Source organism: Limulus polyphemus, unplaced genomic scaffold (genome assembly GCF_000517525.1).
Source record: "Limulus polyphemus unplaced genomic scaffold, Limulus_polyphemus-2.1.2 Scaffold1088, whole genome shotgun sequence".
Classification (NCBI taxonomy): Eukaryota; Metazoa; Arthropoda; class Merostomata; order Xiphosura; family Limulidae; genus Limulus; species Limulus polyphemus.
In genome coordinates this window covers 234,696-255,143 of record NW_013666698.1, presented here as the reverse complement: position 1 = coordinate 255,143, position 20,448 = coordinate 234,696, and the positions used below count along the sequence as shown (strand labels likewise).

General features: G+C 31.7%; 1 protein-coding gene across 6 annotated transcripts in view; it reads right to left on the bottom strand.

Annotated features, from left to right (window-relative positions):
* The window catches only part of LOC106462072 (ATP-dependent RNA helicase DDX55-like), a 162,304-nt gene that overhangs the window by 30,974 nt on the left and 110,882 nt on the right, over positions 1-20,448 (bottom strand). For all 6 annotated transcript variants that reach the window (XM_013921956.2, XM_022389208.1, XM_013921957.2 and 3 more), the window contains 3 exons: positions 18,834-18,948; positions 18,483-18,562; positions 4,101-4,189 (listed from right to left, as the gene is read on the bottom strand). In XM_013921956.2, the coding sequence (XP_013777410.1) occupies positions 4,101-4,189; positions 18,483-18,562; positions 18,834-18,948 (284 nt within the window). The remainder of the gene's footprint in view (positions 1-4,100; positions 4,190-18,482; positions 18,563-18,833; positions 18,949-20,448) is intronic.

Here is a 20,448-nt window from a genome sequence, read left to right as displayed (position 1 = left end):
AACCTTGACAGTTCCACTGTATCAAAGTGGCCATTTTTACTTAGGTGGAGGGAAACCCTTCTATTTATGACCACGCCATTTTTCTATACTAGAAGTAGGTCTGTTGACCTCCATGGATCCTGCCCTTGATCGAGTGGGCAGACCTCTGTCATTAAACTTAGATTCCAGCAACTAAGTGCATGAACAAATAATCGTTCTGCATCTCGGGGCCAAAGAAGAGATATGTTGCACTGCAGAAACTCTTTGGCTGGAGAAACCAGCAAGGAACTCCAACTCATGGATGTTCTACAAATCCCTCTCCACAATAACTCCTCTTGAGGAATTCAAAGTAGCATGGGGAGTAACCTCATGGGTATATCCCCAATGGCCTTTGAGTTCAGGAGTTCACTGTGTTTTGGTGTAGATGTTTCTACCAAGATGTCCCCAGAACGTAGCTTCTTAACTGACTTTGGAGAGCCAGCAAGCCCCTCTAATCCCTTCTGAATAAAAAAGGGAGACATTTGCCCTAAAGGCTTTTCAGACAAGGAATGCAAAATAAAAAAACTAGGTACAGGATGAAGATGAGTTGAAGATTGATGATCAAAGTCTTTGAAGCATGGTCGTTTACCTATAAGCTGTTTAATTACTTTTTTTTTTTGAGGATATGGGGGATCCATAATATAAGGAGAAAGATTCAGTGCCCACTGACCCTACCCACCATGGGGTCCTACGAGGGGATGCACTACAATGCCAAACAAGGACACTGCAGCAACACCACGGCTTTGTGAGCACTATACCCAAACAGCAGCATCAGACACAATATCCACAACACCCATTGAGAATGCCCAACACTGGTGCTCGGTTGACCATAGCCCAACAGGATCAGCCAACTGACCCTGAAAGGGCCACCCCAAGATCACCCATCTACAGGAATTTAAGGCCAAAGTGGTGTGTTGCAGTGCACCAGTCGACCACTAGGATCCTCTCCGCCCACCTTCACGAGTTTTCATGGCAAACACATGGGTGGATGTTCAGATCCCAAAGGAGGTAAACTGAAAATACAGAACATTCCCTGGAAGGTCCCCTCACTACGTACAGGAATCCTCCTTGAGAGGTCTTATGTAAGCTTCCAAATCTGTTTGATAAAACAGCCCTCAATGTTCAATATTTATTTTGGCTCTCTTTAATTATATTAAAGTTTGCCCTTTAAAATGGTCCTTCACTATTCTATCCATTTACTTTGTAAATTATTTTGAACTGAGCCTGATGAGAATAATATCTTACAAAAACATATATAATGGCTAGATTACAACACTGTGTAAATTGTCAAATGATGCTAAAGAACCTAACTATCTAAATCTGTATTTCACAATTCTATGTTTGTGTGTCTGTTTATAACAGGCAAGCTGTTGGACTGATTGTCACCAAACCTGGCATTTACCCTTAGCCCCCACAGGGAGTGAAATAGGAGGATTAGCATTTGGATCTAGTCCCATGTTTTCCTCTTGCATCAAATGGGTATGTTTGTAAGCTAGTTAATACAAAACACTTCTCAAAGGTAAATAACTTGTTTTTTGTTATTTAGTTTTATTTGTTGCATATTCTGATAATTAAATTGATTATCAATTTTTTTGATACTGTCTTTTTTAACCCTTAATAGCCAGGATAGAAATAATGAAATGCTAATTGTTGATAAAATAATCAAGAGTAAAAAATGCTAAAGTTAAACTGTAACACTACAACAAAACAGGGTTGGTCAAATTTTCCCCAGTTTACAAAACACACTAATTTTAGTCATTAAAAAAAGTTATGCCATACTCCAACTGTGAAAACATAATCATGCAAAGAAATGGCATTTAATAGGCTAATAATACTTTTCATGATTTGAAATTGATAACTAGAAACACTGAATATAAACACATTACAAATTTGAGAAATAAAAAATCAAAATGCACAAGTAGGAGTTACAACTTGACTGAAAGAATACATGTACAATGAAACTAAGATTCAACAGCATGTACTTTACTTCAGTCTCAATTACCAAAAAATCATGTAGGGATTTTTGATAATGACTTGTACATGTAAGTATCAAGTTTTGTGTTCAAAATAATTAGGGGTTCAAATGGAGGAATTGAAAATGTTGAATAACTAAGCTGTGCAATATGGTAAACAGCAACAACGTTTTGCTTCAGAGTTATTTTACTTGCTACTATTTCAGTTTTCATTTAATTTTATGCTTTATAGTTTGCATAATATTGGTCTCTGGAAGAACATTGACTATAAGGTACATTCAAGAAACTAAGCTAAATGTTCACATATGTAAGCAATAATTTTAATAAATCCAATAAACTCCAAAAAAAGTCTGATGGATTAGATATTTTTAAAAGCCAGTTTTTCCCAACACTTGAAATCAAATGAGCAATAACTTGGGATTAACAGTAGAAAAGAGAGCATATGAAAAATTTATAAATAAAATAAAGTTATGGAGTCAGTATCACTGTGAGGCTAGTTGTGCTTTTTAAGTGACTACAGCAAGAAATTAAACACAAAGTGAAACCCATTTCAAAATTATGTAATTCATATGATATTTCAACTTAAGGTTCTAAACTTTATTTTCTAAGGAAAAATTGATATTGTCTCAAAGAGTTATTATACAACATATTTTATGCAAATACCAAAACAGCAATACTTAAATAATTTTCGTCATTCTAGAATGAAAATGGCATAATTTGTATTTATTTCCTAATTTTTTTAACGTGGTTACAAGATCAGTAAAATCGACCAAACCCATACAGAGATTCATTATTGAAAATAACAGAAAAAATAGTTTTTTTTTTTTCTTAAGAAACATTTGATAATTACCTGGACATTATAAAGATTTTGCATGTGAAATTTGAAAATTTTATGATGCACAAAAGTATTTTAATCCTAAAATTAAAATTACTTTTCATGTTGGATAAGCAACATGAGGAAAAAAAGGAATGAGAAAAACATTGCTTTACAAATCTTAAGACTTAATTAAAAAAAATAATTGATATTTTGCGTATGAAAGCATTGTAATGTTTATTGATAATCTGTCAAATTTCATTAATATATGCTTACTAATTTAAAAGTTATAACATGAAAACTATTACAAGCACAAAACGGTTATGAGGTCAGTTCCAGGAACTGAGCCTGTGCTGAAAGTTAAACACCAATGAAACTAAAAGAAGAAATTAAGAACCATATGAATAATTATCAGAACTGTATATTATACAATTGTTTTATCATGTTAAAAATCAAATATTTTGATAGAAGCTCAATAAACTGTATTAACACAAATTCTATTTATGTTATGTACAGTAAGTAGTAAGAAAATTAAAGAGAACCTAAACAACTTTGAAAATTATAATTTGTTATGAATTAATCCATTCAACATTCTTCTTTTAAGATTGTTCAAAATGAATTAATTATTTTCTACTTCAAGAAAAAAAAAGTAAAATACAAGCCTATATGATTACCAACAAAAGGATTTTTTCCTTTGTAAGCTTTCCATGTTGAATATATTACTAATCTTAATGATTACTCAGAAGCTAAATCAAACATAAGTATAACATACACTCCTCCAATAAAACAAACCCAGACTTGTTCTTTCAAATTGCCTGTGTCCATGGTTACTGATGAGGAGTCAATTTCCCTGAAATCGATATAACTCGGTAACAAGTGACAAATCGAGTGATAGTTTGGGTTTCATATTTATTTTCAGTATGAATACCAATATTGGTTATGGATATTACTCTTATTTTGATTTAGCATTTCAGTAATATTAGATAGAGTGTTTAGCATTTGAACCTACTGGTTTAAATATTTAATGTGAATGAAGGATGTACTAGTTGACCAAATGTGACAGTGTGAAGTTTATAAATAATTTTAGTTAGTAAATGATTTTTACTTAGTGAATAACATTTAAAGTATTCACATTAACACTGGGCAAATAAAGTTTATATTCCTTGAAATTGAAAGGGAAGAGCCCAAAAATCACAATACACATTTATTTATATATATCATGAATATTCATCTTAAATTTACATAGAACAGCATTCTCCTACAAACACAAAAAAGAAATGAAAATTTTTACTCACCTTTCACCTTAAACAGGAGATGACATTCATGCTTGGAATAGGCTTGTATATATGATACAAATGCTCTTTTTCCTTTCTCAAAGATGTCTCTGAAACGTTTCAAACAAAATGCATTTCATGATTATTTTTAGCCTTATGCAGTGACAAAAGAACCTTTTATTTTAAATGTCTTTCTAAATCAAAAATAATTCATCAATAAAACCCCAAATAATCCAAAATTATAAATTAAAAAAAGTAAAATGTGTGATTGTTTAACTTGTTGAAGTGTCTTAACAGCAAACACTAGAGGTTAGCCTGTGAGAGGGCCCAAGTATACATTCAACAAGTATGAGGTATCTTTGTGTTATGTAGATGGCTTGGGATTTTCTCAAATGAATATTCTACAATAAGATAAATAATACTGAAAAGTAACAGTAAAATTGTTACTAATTTACAGTGAAGATTAATAATGCTGATGTGTCAAGCATTAAAAATGTCATTAAAGTTTTGACTGAATAGGTGCAGATGTTAACACAGTATGTAACAGACTTGTTTTTTAGAGATGCTATTCTTCTCTCCTTTATACCAAATCAAACTTCAACACAATCACTATCTGCAAGCTGTCCATCTACAATGATATTCCATGAGGAAGTACCACCACTATATTACTGCAGTCAACCTTCCACCCTTTATACTAAAAAATTTGATGGGAAGTAAGTTTGATTTCACTATTAATAAATTTATTAAGAATTTGGAGAGAGATTTTTACCCTTACCAAATGTCTGAGAACATATGGGTAGAAACTGCAGTCTTACATTTCAGGGAAGGGCCACTAGAATGGAGGAAATCACTAGAAGTGGAAGTTGCTTTTGAAAACTTGTGAGAATTTAACAATAACCAAATTAACCTATACTCAGCTGTATTAAGTAAAAATGAGTTGGTCCAAGACATTTTCAGTAGAAAGTACACTTGAAATACAGAGGAGAACATATGAAAATTTATTTGGAAAACTGTAAAATTTTATAAATTATGGAACCCAAAACTACTGAAATACAAATAGTAAAGTGTTTGATATCTCAATTACATCTAGTATTAAGATAATACTTGGAATTATACCATGCAGTTTCTATTTCTGATGTGCTAAAATTCACTAAGCAGTTTGAGTATCAGCACAGGAATAAAATACAAATTGCTCAAAGAGAAGTGTTTAATGAAAGTGAAAATGATAGATATGTTGGAAAATGCTATAACTGTAATCAAATAGTCCACTTATCTTTGAATGTTCCCAATACATGTGTTCATTTTTGATATCTCAATAACATGCTCTATAAAGAGAATACTTGAAATAATGAGGAGGATGTTTTGATTTCCCTTAAATAAAATCCTCCTCAATTTACATAATGATAACCAAAATTGAACTGCCAAATTTAGCACTAAAAACTTAACAGTAGAAGTAGTGTGTCTGATTATTCTATTATAGATGAAAACATACAGTAACAAGTTAAAAAAAACCCAAATATTTACTTACTAACATGGAATAAAAAAGAAATGTGCCTTGCCATTGGTATGATTAATTGTTGACCTTTAGGACATTTCCTGGGTAAGCTATCAGTAAGAATTAGTATCTTGGACCAATTAATTGTCAATTTCATTGGCTTAGATTTTATACAACAGAAAGAAGTTAATAGCCATGTTATTCACAATTCTTTTAAGCAAGATTATAGTAAATTAATATACGAGACCTTTTCTTTTCTATTAGTTATATTTTTGTGTGCCAGCAATACCAAGCATGGTGCATGCGTATACCCGATACAACTTTATTACTCATCAGAATTTCTACCAGCCTACTCTCAAATTAAAATTATTTTAGGCAGAATTAGAGTAAATTAGTCTATGAGACCTTAGGTGTGGATAAATATCAATTGAAAGGGATTGACCTCATGAGTACAAAACTATAATTAGATCTCAAATTGGTCAACAGATGACAGAGTTATGAACTAAAAGTTTGTACTTGAAAAAAAGCTCAGAATCAAACTATGAGCTGCAGCTAAAAAAAGACATTATAGTAACATGCTGATATCTTAAGTGTTAAGCCAGGATGTTGCTGAACACAACAGTGAATCCATTAGTGAAACATTAATATTTACTACACAATATCATTATTTGCCCACTAAGTTGATAGTACTTCATGAACAAGTGCATGAAATGCTTCATAATGGGTTGATTGAGTGCTCCACTTCTTTCTGGCTTCACCATTAGTTGTTGTTAAGACTACTGATTTCAGGTTCTGTGTGGACTACTGAAAGTCAAACCAAAATTGTAAAACTGATAGGTAATTGTAGCATCTTATAAGTGACATTTTGAGTGCCTTTCAGGAGCAACACGAGTCAACACTTTAAAAAATTTATCTAGTGGATATTATAAAATACTTGTGTTAAGGATAGGCCCAAAACTGCTTTTATAAATGATAATGAACTAAATCAATTCAGAGATGGCTTTTAATTTGAAAAATTCACATACAACCATTCAAGGACTAATGGATAAGATACTTAAAGGAGCAACAGTGTTCAAAATTATATAATGAACAAAATTTCAAGGACCTTAAGCTAGTTTTTTTATAACCTACTAATGTAATGAAAAAATATCAGTAAGAGTAAATTCTGCCAACCAGAAGTATCCTACCTAGGGTTTACAATTATTCCCAAGGGGATACACACCATTGAAGAAAATGTTAAATCTGTAAAATAATTTTTTACTCCAAAGAACTGTAAGGAGTTAAGCACTTTTTTATGTATGCATGCTTGATGCAATAAGTTGTTTTTTTAGGTTTGCTACAATTGCTAAGCCCTTATACCAGTTAAGAAGAAAACATGTCATGTGGAATTGGACTCCCTGATGTCAACATGCATTTTCAAATATAAAGCAGTCATTGACAAGTGCCTTAGTTCCACAACTTTCAATGAATGGTGAACAGTACTTACTGCATAAAAATGCCTCAAATAGGATTGGTAGCCATTCTACATCAGATGGATGTCATCGCATATATTAGTCAAATGCTACATCCAGAAGAATGAAATTACAGACCTACAGAGTTAGTGTTTAGCTATAGTCTAGACTTGAAATAAGTTTAAGGTTTATTTTGAGAGGGAAAAATTTAAACTTATCACTGACAATGCTGGACTGAAATGGTTACAGATGGCTCCTAAGTGGTTAAACAGTCAGCTAATGCACTGGTCCTTGAAGTTACAGGACTTACCCTTCTCTACTGTTTACACAAAAAGAAAGAAGAATCCATTACTGGACACTCTCTCCAGACATTCTGTTGATCTCCTAGAAGGAACTCCAGACTTTGATCTTGATAATTTATCACCCAAGCTTTTTACAGTTAACATTAGCAGTAGAAAACAACTGACTACTAAACAAGCTAGAGACAATGATATGCTTATTTAAAATCTGGAAAATAGTCTGAAGTTATCATTTTCCTATACTGAAAATATATTTCTGATAGGTGCTTACCTCTACTCACATGTATAACTATTCTCATAAGTGCTGCCCTCTATATGCAAACATTGTTTTTGCATGCCACAAGCCTTGAACTCCCACATATCCCATGACAAATGTGGCTCAACTACATCTCGCATGTAAATCATCATGTGACAAATGCATTGTGATAAAGAAGACCCACATCATGCTGGTTGAATTATTTTACATTTATCACCTCCTGGCTCGAGACATGCTTTTATAAATTGTGTTTCAAATCTCAGCATTTGCAATGTGTCACTTTTGACATTTGTCTAAAATCACAAAATATTAGCTTTTACTGTTGATAAAGATGTATACACTCCCCTGTTAGTTACAGATGAAAAAGGCAGTCTGTTATGACAATTACCCACCTTCATGATTCTTGTTTTTTCCACATTTAATTCCTACTCAAAAACCTAAAATATCTAGTTTTTCTCATTCAAAAGCAATCAAACCAATGATCAGTCATGTTTCTCGAGCCACAACTAACTTTAAGATAACTTCTTGGAACTATGCATATCAAGACACACAGTATTGTGTCATGCAGCCAAAATAACTAGAGGAGACACTGTGTGTTATTAACAGGAGTGATAGTTTAGCGATTTTCCACTTTCTATAGCTCAGACTGTGGTAATCCAAACTACCACATATTTTCAGTGAATGTGCTCTACAGGACTCTTACTTCACATATCAAATTTCAAGGCAATCCATTAAGAAATACATGAGACATAAAATCTCCAATTCTGTTTGAATTTCTTTATCCTTTTTTTTTTACACTGAAAGTATGGAAACTTTATTTGATATAAAAACACATTTAACTTTTATGGATTTTTTTCAAGTTTGTTAGACAGATAGATTTTTACAACTCACAATTAGGTATCAAATTTAGTCTAAATATATGCCACACGTACAAAGTCATTTAACAAAAATTGCTCAATTTAGACCAAAATTTTTTGTGCATGCTTATGCAAAAAATCATGTGAACTATCTGTCTAAAAGTTTTACTTCAGCTTCACCTAAGAATAAAAGTGGGTCATTTTTAATTTTTCGCCTTTCAGATTGAAAACAGCTAATTTAGAGCAGCTAAACTAAAGGGTGAAAGCACGTTCACATACATAAGTATTGGTTAAGCCCAGCAAACCATATTAGCTGTTTCTAGCTCAAGTTTTCAAAAGAATCATACAGGTGGACAGTTATTATTCATTGCCAACTTTTAAGCACAAATTTGCTAAATTTTATAAAATTCTCCTAATTAAAGAGCATTTAGCATCATATGATATTAGCTTAAGCAATTAGTGTAAATAATGATGCTTGATACGGCTGTATTGAGTACATGTGGGTGATGACAAAAAACTGCTAATCTAGATTCCATGGTGTTATTATAAAAGAAGTTATTAATACTGTTTTAAAGAGGAAAACTACCATCATATATTTTTAAGAATCTGGTTGGCACTGTAAAGTATAGGTTTGTTCCGAATAAAAAGGTTGCAATCCTAAAGCTAATGTTAGATACTATCGAACATCATTTTCTTACTTGCTGTGGTTTGTTGGTGTGTATTGACAAAAAGTAATGATATCTAATCAAAAACACCTTCGGTGTGAAAGAAAGATGAAGCCAAAAAAGGATAGTGTGTGCAACTTAAGGGGATAAAATCAAAATTGGTGGCCAAACTGGTAGCTATACTTTAAGTCGCACACTCAATCCTTTTTTGGCTGCACCTTAATTCACACCTAAGATGTTTTTCATTAGGTTCATAAATAATAGAACTGTCAAATGATGAAATGGAATGTTCTATAGCTGTCCAATAGGTTAGTTATTTTGTAAATATTTGTATAAACCAGTTTATCACTTTCAACTTACATTGACATTCACAAATCACACAATTGACAAAACCCCCCTACTGAAAAGTAACGGGGCATTCCAAATTTCCAAGTGCTCTGTTGTCATGTGCTCTTTTGGCAACCTCTCAAAACAATGAGCTAATACACAGTGCAGTACTAAAAGAAAGTCACATGGCATATCATCCGAAAAACTTAATACGTAACAAAAAGTTACTGTTATACCATGCTTTAGAGAGCAATTAAAGATCATATATGAAATAAAAATTGTTTAAGTGGTCTGAAAAAAAGAAAGAAATGGTTTGTCTTGTGTTTTTTTCATGAAATACAAGTTCACAAGTTCTAAAAAGTTTTTCGTGTATGATATATTCTAAAGCAGCTACCTAAACATAGACCAACCTTGCATTCTGGACACCATGTTGTTACATAGGTAGTCTTTTTTTCTCCCTTGCTAGTACTAGAACATACAAAACATCTGCATTTACCCTTTTTTTTTAGTTCCTGTTAAAGGTACATGGTCAGGATAGTGTCTTTCCATAAAATGTACAGCACTCAACCTATCAATGTTACCATTCACTGTTCTACTAAGCCTAACACTAGTCAAGATACCATATTTTTCAAAAAGTTGCCTTATAAACTCCTTAATGAAATCTCTGAATTTCAAATGGCAATCTCCTGTTTTGACTAGGTACATACTATAAGCATTTAGCACAACTAGTTCCATCAGATGAAAAAAAAAGCTTCTTATACCACTTTACAGATTTTCTAACACATTCTATGGTGGCCAATTGCACGTCAGCTTTATCGATAAGCCGCATATTCTGAGTGTAGTCAATTACACAATCAGGTTTTTTGACAATTTCATTTGTTTTATGATTTACCTATTCACTGTTAACCATTTGTCCTTTATGAAAAGTGGTAAGCATTTTCACATTATGTTTATCATGCCAACATATAGCCAACAAATTACTACTTTTCTTCCTTTCACATCCACCAGATTTCAGCTCAGCAAACTTAGGAACATTATTCCCATTTTCTCTTATGGTTCCACAAGTGCCAATATTACGTGAATCCAAACACAAAGATAGACCAAGACTAGAGATTACCCATTATCTATGTACAACAGGTTGCCTTTCCCTTCATATTTCTGTATCAATTTCTTCACAATGGCACCTGAAGCCCCATGAAGGTCTTTCTTAGCAATGTCAATATCAGTACCTGTATAAACAACAAAATACAAAATAATTCTTGTTTCACAATCACAGAGAACTTGGATTTTATTCTGAATCTACGACGCTTTGACCACATGTATTGCTTGAATATCAATCTCCCATTGAATAACATTAGGGGTTCATCAATTACGATTTTTTGGAATGGGCAGAAAAAAGCAGAAAACTTTTTCCTTCAAAATAGTAATCACTTCTCTTATATTCCACAATCTATCACTTTCATCAGGAAGCTCATTTTCAGCAAAACGAATTTAACTAAGTAGTTCAAGGAACCTGTCTCTGGTCATGTATTTTCCAAAAAAACCTGTAGCAATCATGTGTCTTTTGACCAGTACTCTCTTATTGTTCTTTTTTTCATATGAGGCATTAGTAAAATAGGTGCAAAAAAAAAAAAAGAGAGTACATTTCAGCAATTGTTGTCTCACTCCAATTCTGGCTTTTTGCCTTTTGATGTACATCATAACTGTGTACACAAAATTCACTATACATACTAGTACTGTCTACAATCTTCCTAAGTTCACTATCAAAATAGGCTAGAAAATATTCAATAATGGATGCATTCTCTTGAATAGGAAATGAATCACAAATTCCTGAATTTTCGTTAGAGAATGAATAGTCACGAGGCACAAAATCATCCCCATTCTTCCATGTAATATTACCAGTATCACTATTATCTGAACATGCCTCAAGCTCACTTTTATCACTTGAAATATTATTGCTATCTGAAGGAATGTTACTCAAATCAGACAATTCTACTTCATCACACCATTCATCTATAATTTTATGCATTGATTGAGGTCTAAATGGGCATTTTTTGGTACACATGAATGAGGATGACATAGATGGTCCGTCCATCATGAACAAATAACTGAAAGAAATTATATCTAATTCAAATACAACTCATTGTTTTATAGTAAATACAGCCTTCTATAAATAGATATTTCATTTGCTAGCAGTGATAATGTAGAGGTAGCTGGATGGTTCATTGGATGGTATCTAATGACGTAAAGGTGCTTATCCAATCAAATTATGACTTTAAAATGGATTAACCAATGAAAGCAAGCAAAAGAAAGAGAGCAGAGCCAGTGATTTTAAAACTGCACCCGTCTTTAATAAAGAGGAGTGTGTGTTTATATGCTTCATCCAGCTCTCAAGCAAGAAACATTGCGTTTATTTACCACATCCAACCTTAATTAGTTTATTTAGCAACTTAATATTTAATGATTTAGTTCTCATAATAAAAGTGTTAAAAGTTATTTTGAAAGTTATAGTTGTGACAAGCTTTGTCAGTAACTTGGTATGAGTTGTACATTGTGTGCAGTTAAGTTGTTGTACAACGGTTTAGTAATATTGCTGACATCATCTTATTCGAAGCTTCCAAGTTTTTCTAGTTATGTGTAATACTGTTGCTACTAGGGGCCACAAATTTCTAGAATATTCTGTCGCATGTTATAAATACCTGCAGATGCAGAAAGTTAGAAAAAGTTAAGTTAGTGAAAGTGAACATAGACCTCGTGATTGTTAGTTTAGTTGTAACAGGCAATATCTAAAGTGAGTTTTACAGTGGTATTGTAACAAAAGAGATAATGAAGAAGAATTTGTCTTGTCAGAGGTTATTCTAAAGTAATTGAACCTGCTTATGTGGACTTTGACAAAAAGGAGACAATTATTTACAGCTCTGGATACAATTGTGGTAACCCACAGGGTTAGGTAAGTGAACTTATCACTATTGTATTGTGATAAAAGATGAGAGAAAAATAATTCATCTTGTCAACTGAGTTCTAAAGTAACTGAACTAGCCTGTGTGGACTTTTGACAAGAAAAAGATAATTATTTAGTTTTAGATACAGCTGTGATAACCAATAGTGTTACGAGTTTTTGTACAAACGTTCGACTTCTTTTTAATACATTATTTTAAAACAAGTGGATTGTGTGCTGTCCGTTTATTGTTGACATTTATTGCCAACAAGTCACAGAACTCACTGTAAAGAATCTGCAGTCCTATATAAGCCTGACATTAATTTTTACTTGGTAAAACTTCCTCTCTTAAAATGAAACTTATGAAGCCTTATGCTGACTTTGCCGTAGCATTAGCTGAGAGAATAAGCCACTTTGAAACAGCTGTACATAACAATAAAAAACAAGAATATATAAGCCATTTTTTGTTATTTTCCTTCAATAAAGTGAACTTGAATGAGATGTCATTAGACTTGCAATTGTACAATTTTAATAAATGTGTGAAACCTGGCTTTATTGCTAAATGGCATAGCACACAGATGTGTCACACTGTAGTTTTTATTTCATTATAAACTGTACATTTACCAAAAAAAAAAAACCTTTCAAAAAAGATCAGTGGTTATTCTGCATCTTTGATAAAATTTATTTCCCATGTGATAAGTAGCTTTAAGATATATAATTATTTTAAACATGCTTAAAGTATCTGTGCTTCACACTGTGATGTCTTGAGTTAATTTTTACGAATGCATATGTAGAAATAGTAATATACTGTCACTAGGTTGGAAAGAGTGAAGAGTATGTTATCTTTGTGATCTTTAAGTAAACCATGGCACTGTGGCATTCATATTGCAATAACATTTTATGAATAGAACTTTTCTTTTTGAAGTCCTTTATTATTGTTTTGTATTTTCTTTTTCGGATATCTTGGGTCTTTATTATTAAACATATATATCAGTCGAATTGTTGAAAAAGAGTTCATTAACCTTGTGTACAAACTTGTGATTTTGGTTACAGAACATTTAAAAAGTAGGCAGTCAAATACAGTTCTGAGCTTTACTTTCTACAATTTAAACATAAATTATTCTATTTATTTTTAAATCTTCTCTTGTTTCTCTAGTGTTTGGTTTGATTAAACCTTTAAAAACGGGCAGATGTGTTTCGTATCTGCTCGACTGGGGAAGGATATTTAGGCAACAACACATATGGTAACTCTGAGATATCCTCAAAACCTGGTAAGACAAAGAATGAGATTGTTTTAATTACATCTTTCTAATAAAATGTTATTTATCTGTAGTAGTTATTTGCACTCAAACTTTGAACAGTTCATTTTAAGTATAAAAATACTTTTCTTCATCTTATAGTTTCATATTTCATTTGCATGATCTCTAGAGCCTCCTAAATGAATATCAAATGTTTTTTAAGGTAAATGTTTATATTTTATTTTTCATTTTCTCTACCATATGATTAACTCTAGCTATCATCATCAGTGTACAATGCAATGAAATGTTTAAAATTATGAAGTAGAAAAAAAAGTATATACCTTTTAATTTTTTGTAGAATATCTTTAAAGATCTTATTTTGGTTGTATTAATAATTTCAGGTCTTTTCCTTTTCATATATAGTTAATTTTTAATGTTTTATTTTCCTTTCTTGTCCTTAACCATTTATTATTCACTTTGACACAAGTCAACGATGCCTTTTGGGTATTTTACAGTACCTCTGGCAGAGATGTGCAACCCTTCTGCAAAATATTTGTGTACCGCATAATATCATAAGCCTTGAGAACTAACAAAGTATGGTGTATATTTAAAAAATGTTTAAACCTTTCAATTATGCATTTTAAAACACAACTAATACATGATTAACTAAAATATAAAAATAAGACCTAAATACAGTTTAACTGTATCTAATTATAACATACTTAGGTAAAAAACAACCATAAGTGCTATAGTCGATCAAGCAACCAAAAATACTACTGGTAGTAGTGACAAAAACTGTGTGCCAATTTCAAAATAACCATTGTTGGATTATGATGTAAAATGAGAGTAGCCAAAGAATGCCTTTAAACCTGGTAAAATAAACATTCACTTGCCATGCACTAAACCAACTACCAAAACATTTGTTAACAGAGGAGTTTATTTCAATTTTGAAATCGAGCAAATATAGGAAGAGTCACAACAACAAAATATGTTTCTTTCACAAAGATTGCAAGAATTATATCCAACTGTACACAGGAACACACAAACATAATAAAACTTCATACTCATGAGACACAAAATACACAAAGTGTAATATCAAATGGTATTGTCCTCTGGTGTGACAGTCTCTACCATGTTGTGTGGGTTGTGGAGAAGAACATCACATATCACAATGTCCAAAAGAACTTGATCATACATTCTTATGTAATTGTAAACAAGTACACACAGCAAACTACAAAGGTTGTAGTAAATACAAAGAAATTAAAACACGAATATACACAACAAGAAAAGAACAAAACACAAACAACAAATAAAACACCACTCCTGTAATGCAACAAATTCATACACAAGCAACCACATATGCTGAAGCTGTTTACACACAACCAAAAAACAATATCCATTGAGAAACAAATAAACCACAAGAAAAAACAAACACAACCAAAAAAATAATGAACAGAAAACCAAGCAATCACAAAACATACTCCAAATGGAAAAATTAAAGATATCAATCAGCAAAAAAATAAATACAGAAAATAATCTAGTAATCGTAGCAGCCCAAAACACCTGTTTCGAGTTCGTGAGTACATTCCAAGACTCACAAAATCAACAGAATAGCATTACACTACTTATTTCAGTATCAAAGAAACACTTCACCCCAATCATTCCACCTATAATACAAAAACTAACTTTCTGCTTACAAATTCATAGTTCAACACATTAATATCCAAGGTGGTCTTGCTTCCAAAAGATACAAGATCGAAGACAATTTAACTAGCACTAATACAAATATATTAGTATTTAGGAAATTATGTTTTATAATTCAAATAGGCTTAAATTTTCAGGATATAGAGTGATAAGAAGAGATAGAGTAACAAATATGATCAAAATCTAGGAATAGCATTATTATATAAGTGAACTCTTTCAGTCACACAAGTAGACAGGGACTACAAATGAATGTATAATAATAATATTTCCTTAACTCTCTCACTAAGGTTTCAGTCTCATGGACTGACCTTGTAACCATTTTGTGTTTGCTATAATTTTCATATTATAACTTTTAATACAGTACGCATATTTTCACAAAATTTTTCAGATTATCAGTAAACATTATGAAGCTTTCTTATATAAAATATAAATTTTTTGTTATTAAGCTTTAAGATTATGATTAAAAATACTTTTACGCATCAAAAAATTGTCAAATTTCACACGTGAAATCTTTATAACCTCCAGATGATTATAAAATTTTTTGTTTAGAAAAAAAATTATATTTTATCTGCTATTTTCACTATTGTATCTCTGTATGGTTTTGGTTGATTTGACATACCTCATAACCAACATAAAAATTCGGAAACAGATATAAATTACACTTTTTCATTCTAGAATGACTAAAAATTATAACAAGAAACCACAAATGTTCAATCTAAATTGCTTAAATTTTATAAAATTATATATATATAAATATATGATAATTGATAATTTGTTTGATAATTTAACATTATTATTTAACCTATCCCTAATTTCAGGTTATATCCCAGCCTCTTGGAAGCAAACAAATGTTCTTATGTTTCTGCAAGAGGGTAAACCATTAAGTTATAGACCAACTAGCTTAACAAGTTGTATAGGCAAAATTTTAGAAAGAATAATTAGTAACAGACTTTCATCATTCTTAGAGATAACATTTAAAATTACCTAAAGTACAAAACAATTTCAGAATATTTTGGCAAACAATGGATCACATAATTACACTAACTGAAACCATAATATATAGCTGTAATCAAAACAAATGCCCTGTCACCTGCTTTCTCTATATAGAGAAGGCATTCAACACTGTATGGATTAATGGACTTCAGTACAGAATGAAGCAAATGGAGTTATCAACAGGTATTATTCACTGGTTATCCAACTTCTTAGATAATAGGAAATGTAGAGTGAATGCAGAGGGCACTTACTCAGTGTTTTGCTCCTGAGGCAGATGTTTCCCAGTGAGGAGTAGTTAGCCCTATCCTTTTCATCACATATGTAAGCAATATGCTGTTAATAAAACCAATGTTTTGTCTAACATCTCAATTCACAAATGATGTACCAATCTGGAAGAGTTCCACAACTCCCTCAATATCAGCAAAAAAATTACAATTGGTTCTAAATGAAATAGTACAATACTGTCAAAAGAACATAATTAAAATAAATGTTCCAAAAACAAATATGTCAGTATTTTCAAATAATAGAAAAATATGTAGACAGAAACCAAAATTCTACCTAAGTGGGACTCTTTTAAATGCTGCTCTAATAATTAAATTTATCAAACTGAGGTGGTGGTTGGGTGCTGTTTGCATATGTTAATAGACTCTTGAATTATTTTTTTTATGTTAATAAGTTTTGCAGTCAGTTGAACTGCATCCATTTACATATCATCCATCAGTGTATACAGTTTGATAAACATATAACAAGTAAATGACTTCAACAACAATAACAACCAGAGAAGAGTTCTTGATGTTCAGGCAAAAAAGAAAGTAAAAGTCTAGACAAAAGTACTAAAAAAAAACAGAGGAAATTTGATGACAATCCTAGTTTAGTACACAGGGCAGGTGTCAGTCACATTGACTGTGAAAATGCAGACTGTGTGCCTAGCAATGAAAGCAATGTAATCAGAGTGTACATGCAAATGTGTTAGAAATAACATTACAGACAAAAAGCCATCAGACTCGGAAGGAGTTTTTCTTTTTGGTAATCAAATTAGGAAAGAAATTCTGAATGTTTGTAGAAATGCAAAGTCCTTTTCAGTACTTGCAGACAAGTTAGCTGATATTAGTAATACAGAGCAATTTGCAGTGTGCATCAGACATGTAAAGAATATGAATGGCAAGCACAGTGTTAGACTTTTGAGACTACCTGAAATACTACAGAAACACATTGACAGTTGTTACCAAAAAAACTGACAGAATTTCATTTGGATGCTAAGAACATTAATGGTCAGAGCTATGATGATGGTGGGAACATCACTGGGCTAGGGTTTGAAAACAATATCCAATTACTGTTTGGTTACTGCAGAAACCATAATTTAAACCTCACTATATTTCATTCCTGTAAAGTTCTTCAAGTTAGAAACACGTACAATATTGAGATGAAATTCTATTTCATTATCTCATCATCTCAACAACTGCAGGTTTATTTAGACAGTAACGCTGATGGACATAGAATTAAAAAATTCTACAAAACATGTTGATCCCAGCATGCAGACAGTGTAGAGTCCATTACAGATAATTTCAAAGATACAACAGTACTTTCAAAAACTGTGCCTTTTCTAAAAACTGCACATTCCTTTGAATCTATTACAGGACTCTCTGTCTGCTACAGCATTTTAAAATATTTAACATCTCTATCCAATGTTTTGCAAAGCCCAGATTGTAACCTTGTAAGAGCTCCCAATCAAACCTACTCTCTAGTTACTTTTTTTTTTACATCAAAATGCAAGGATGCTGCTTACTATGACAGAATTTGGGGCAAAACCACAGTACTTGCTGAAGGCAACAAAATAGCTGTTGAGATGCCATGCACCTTATCACAGAAGAAATATTGACATCTTGGTCTCTTTAATGAGTTTGTCAATCAGTTGAAAGCCCAAATGAAAGGGAAAAAGTATTCATAAGTTTAAATTATACAAATATGAAGACTTCACAAGTTCTGTAATATGTCTGAATATATGGTATTTTATGTTCTCTCCATGGATTTACACCTATACCAAAAACAATAATTCTCATCATAAAAAAAAAAAGAATCAGAAATCCTTTAAACCTCACTGAACAATGGGATGGCAAATTACATTTATAAAACTAATAAATTACATATATGCAGTTTTTATAATTTTACTAATGACAAACCTGTCTCGCATGCTCATTTTCTTCACTTTAGGTAGAACATTAAAAAATGTCTCTCCCAGGTCCTTCTTCTCCAAAATTACCTACATTGTCACAAGAATGTCAAAAAATATCATGCAAAGCACTATACATCTATTATGATTACACTATTTGGGGTAGATCAAATCTAAGTTAGTAATTAAGCCTCTATAATCATTGTATATCCAATCTTTGACTTACATTGCATATATAAATTAACACCACACATATAAAACAACAAAATTATCTTGTAAATTATAAGAACTTGTTCCAATGCTTGCTGTTAATGGTACAATCTTTCATAAGTTTGTACTTTTATACAGAAAGGACATATACCTTTTGATTCAGTTGGAGAAAACTTATATACGTTTCTTCTGTGGGTAACAACAACAGTAGTGCTTGTCCTTTGTTTCCAATTCTGGCAGTTCTTCCACAGCGATGAACAAAGGCACTGTTGAATAATATGAATCTCCCAGTATAGTATTATACAACCAAGTTGTATGCAGAGATAAAAATAATCCTGAATAATATTTTTACATTGAAATATTAAATTAACAGACAATGAAGTTAATCTGAAAATAAGACTGGTCAAATAAATAGTATAATGAAAATAAAAACTTAAAAAAAAAAGTAAAAACTATGCGACTGAAGGGATTACCAAAAATTTGGATAACAAATCCCGTTTGGCTCACGTTCTGCATGATGTTTAAATCTTGTTTACTTCATGTTCATACATAACAACTACAAAAATTCTGATTATTAATTCATAAAACCAATGTTTTTTTCCCACCATCAAGTGTTGTGAACATTTCTGTGAATGTCACCTCTTTAAGTGATGCTTCTATTCTGTACTCATCAATGTATTTTCTTGGTCTTAAGCTGTGAAGTACTTTCCATTTTATCACTAATTTTAAGTTTTTTCTAATGTTCATTTTATTTAGAATTTTTCAAGTTATTTTCAAGTTTGTTTAATTTTCTTTTTTTTGCCTATTGTTTCACAGACAGATCTTTTCAAGGTTAATTTTTAACTCTCCATGAAAGTTGAGCTTTATGTATTCTCTACAATGTTGAGATTTTTCTTTATAAAAGTGAGATCATTCTTTAAATTTACATTTATGTTTTCAAAATTTATTGCTGCTCTGAAGTAATTTCATTAAAACTTTACTTTGTTGCGTGTTTTTTTTATAGCAAAGCCACATCAGCTATCTGCTGTGTACACCAAGGGAAATCAAATCTGATTTTAGAGTTGTAAATCCATAGACTTACAGCTGTCCCACTGGGAAACAAATGTTACTTGGAGAAACCTTTTTCCTGTGTTATAGTTATTATTGTAACTGAAATAGAAATGTAAAAATGTTACCTGTACTATCCAATGAAATACTATAAAAATTTTCAAAACTAAAAAAATCCATGACCTTAATAATGTATCACATAGTGCAAGCTATAGTTCCATAGCAGGTTACTCACTCAATGTAAATTATTTTAATATGCTAATATGCCATCAAGTTAAAAGCACAGTGTCACAGATGACATGTTTATTCAGTTTATATTAGGTTCACAGTGAATTTCTGACCATCAGAGTGAGCTGCGCCATCACAGGTAAACTTGTATATGTGTCAAGGCTTTAGCGATCCCCACAGAAATGCAAGTACTTGCACAACAGAAAATTCAGGACAATAATTAGTTCTGAAACCACTACAATGAAGCTGAGCATATCTCTTTGTACTATTAACAAGATAATAAATAAGGATTTGAAACTTAGAATTCTCAAACGTTTCCACCAAAAAAAACCTAGAAATCAAGTGGTTTCATAAGAAAGATCTCCAAAGAAACTGAAATCAAAGTAATACCACTTGACAGTCAAGTTCCCCATTGAAACTCCAAAGGAACCATTCAGCATACAGCCCAAACAATCTGAATTAGAAAGAGTGCCAGTCAGCCTGATCCAACT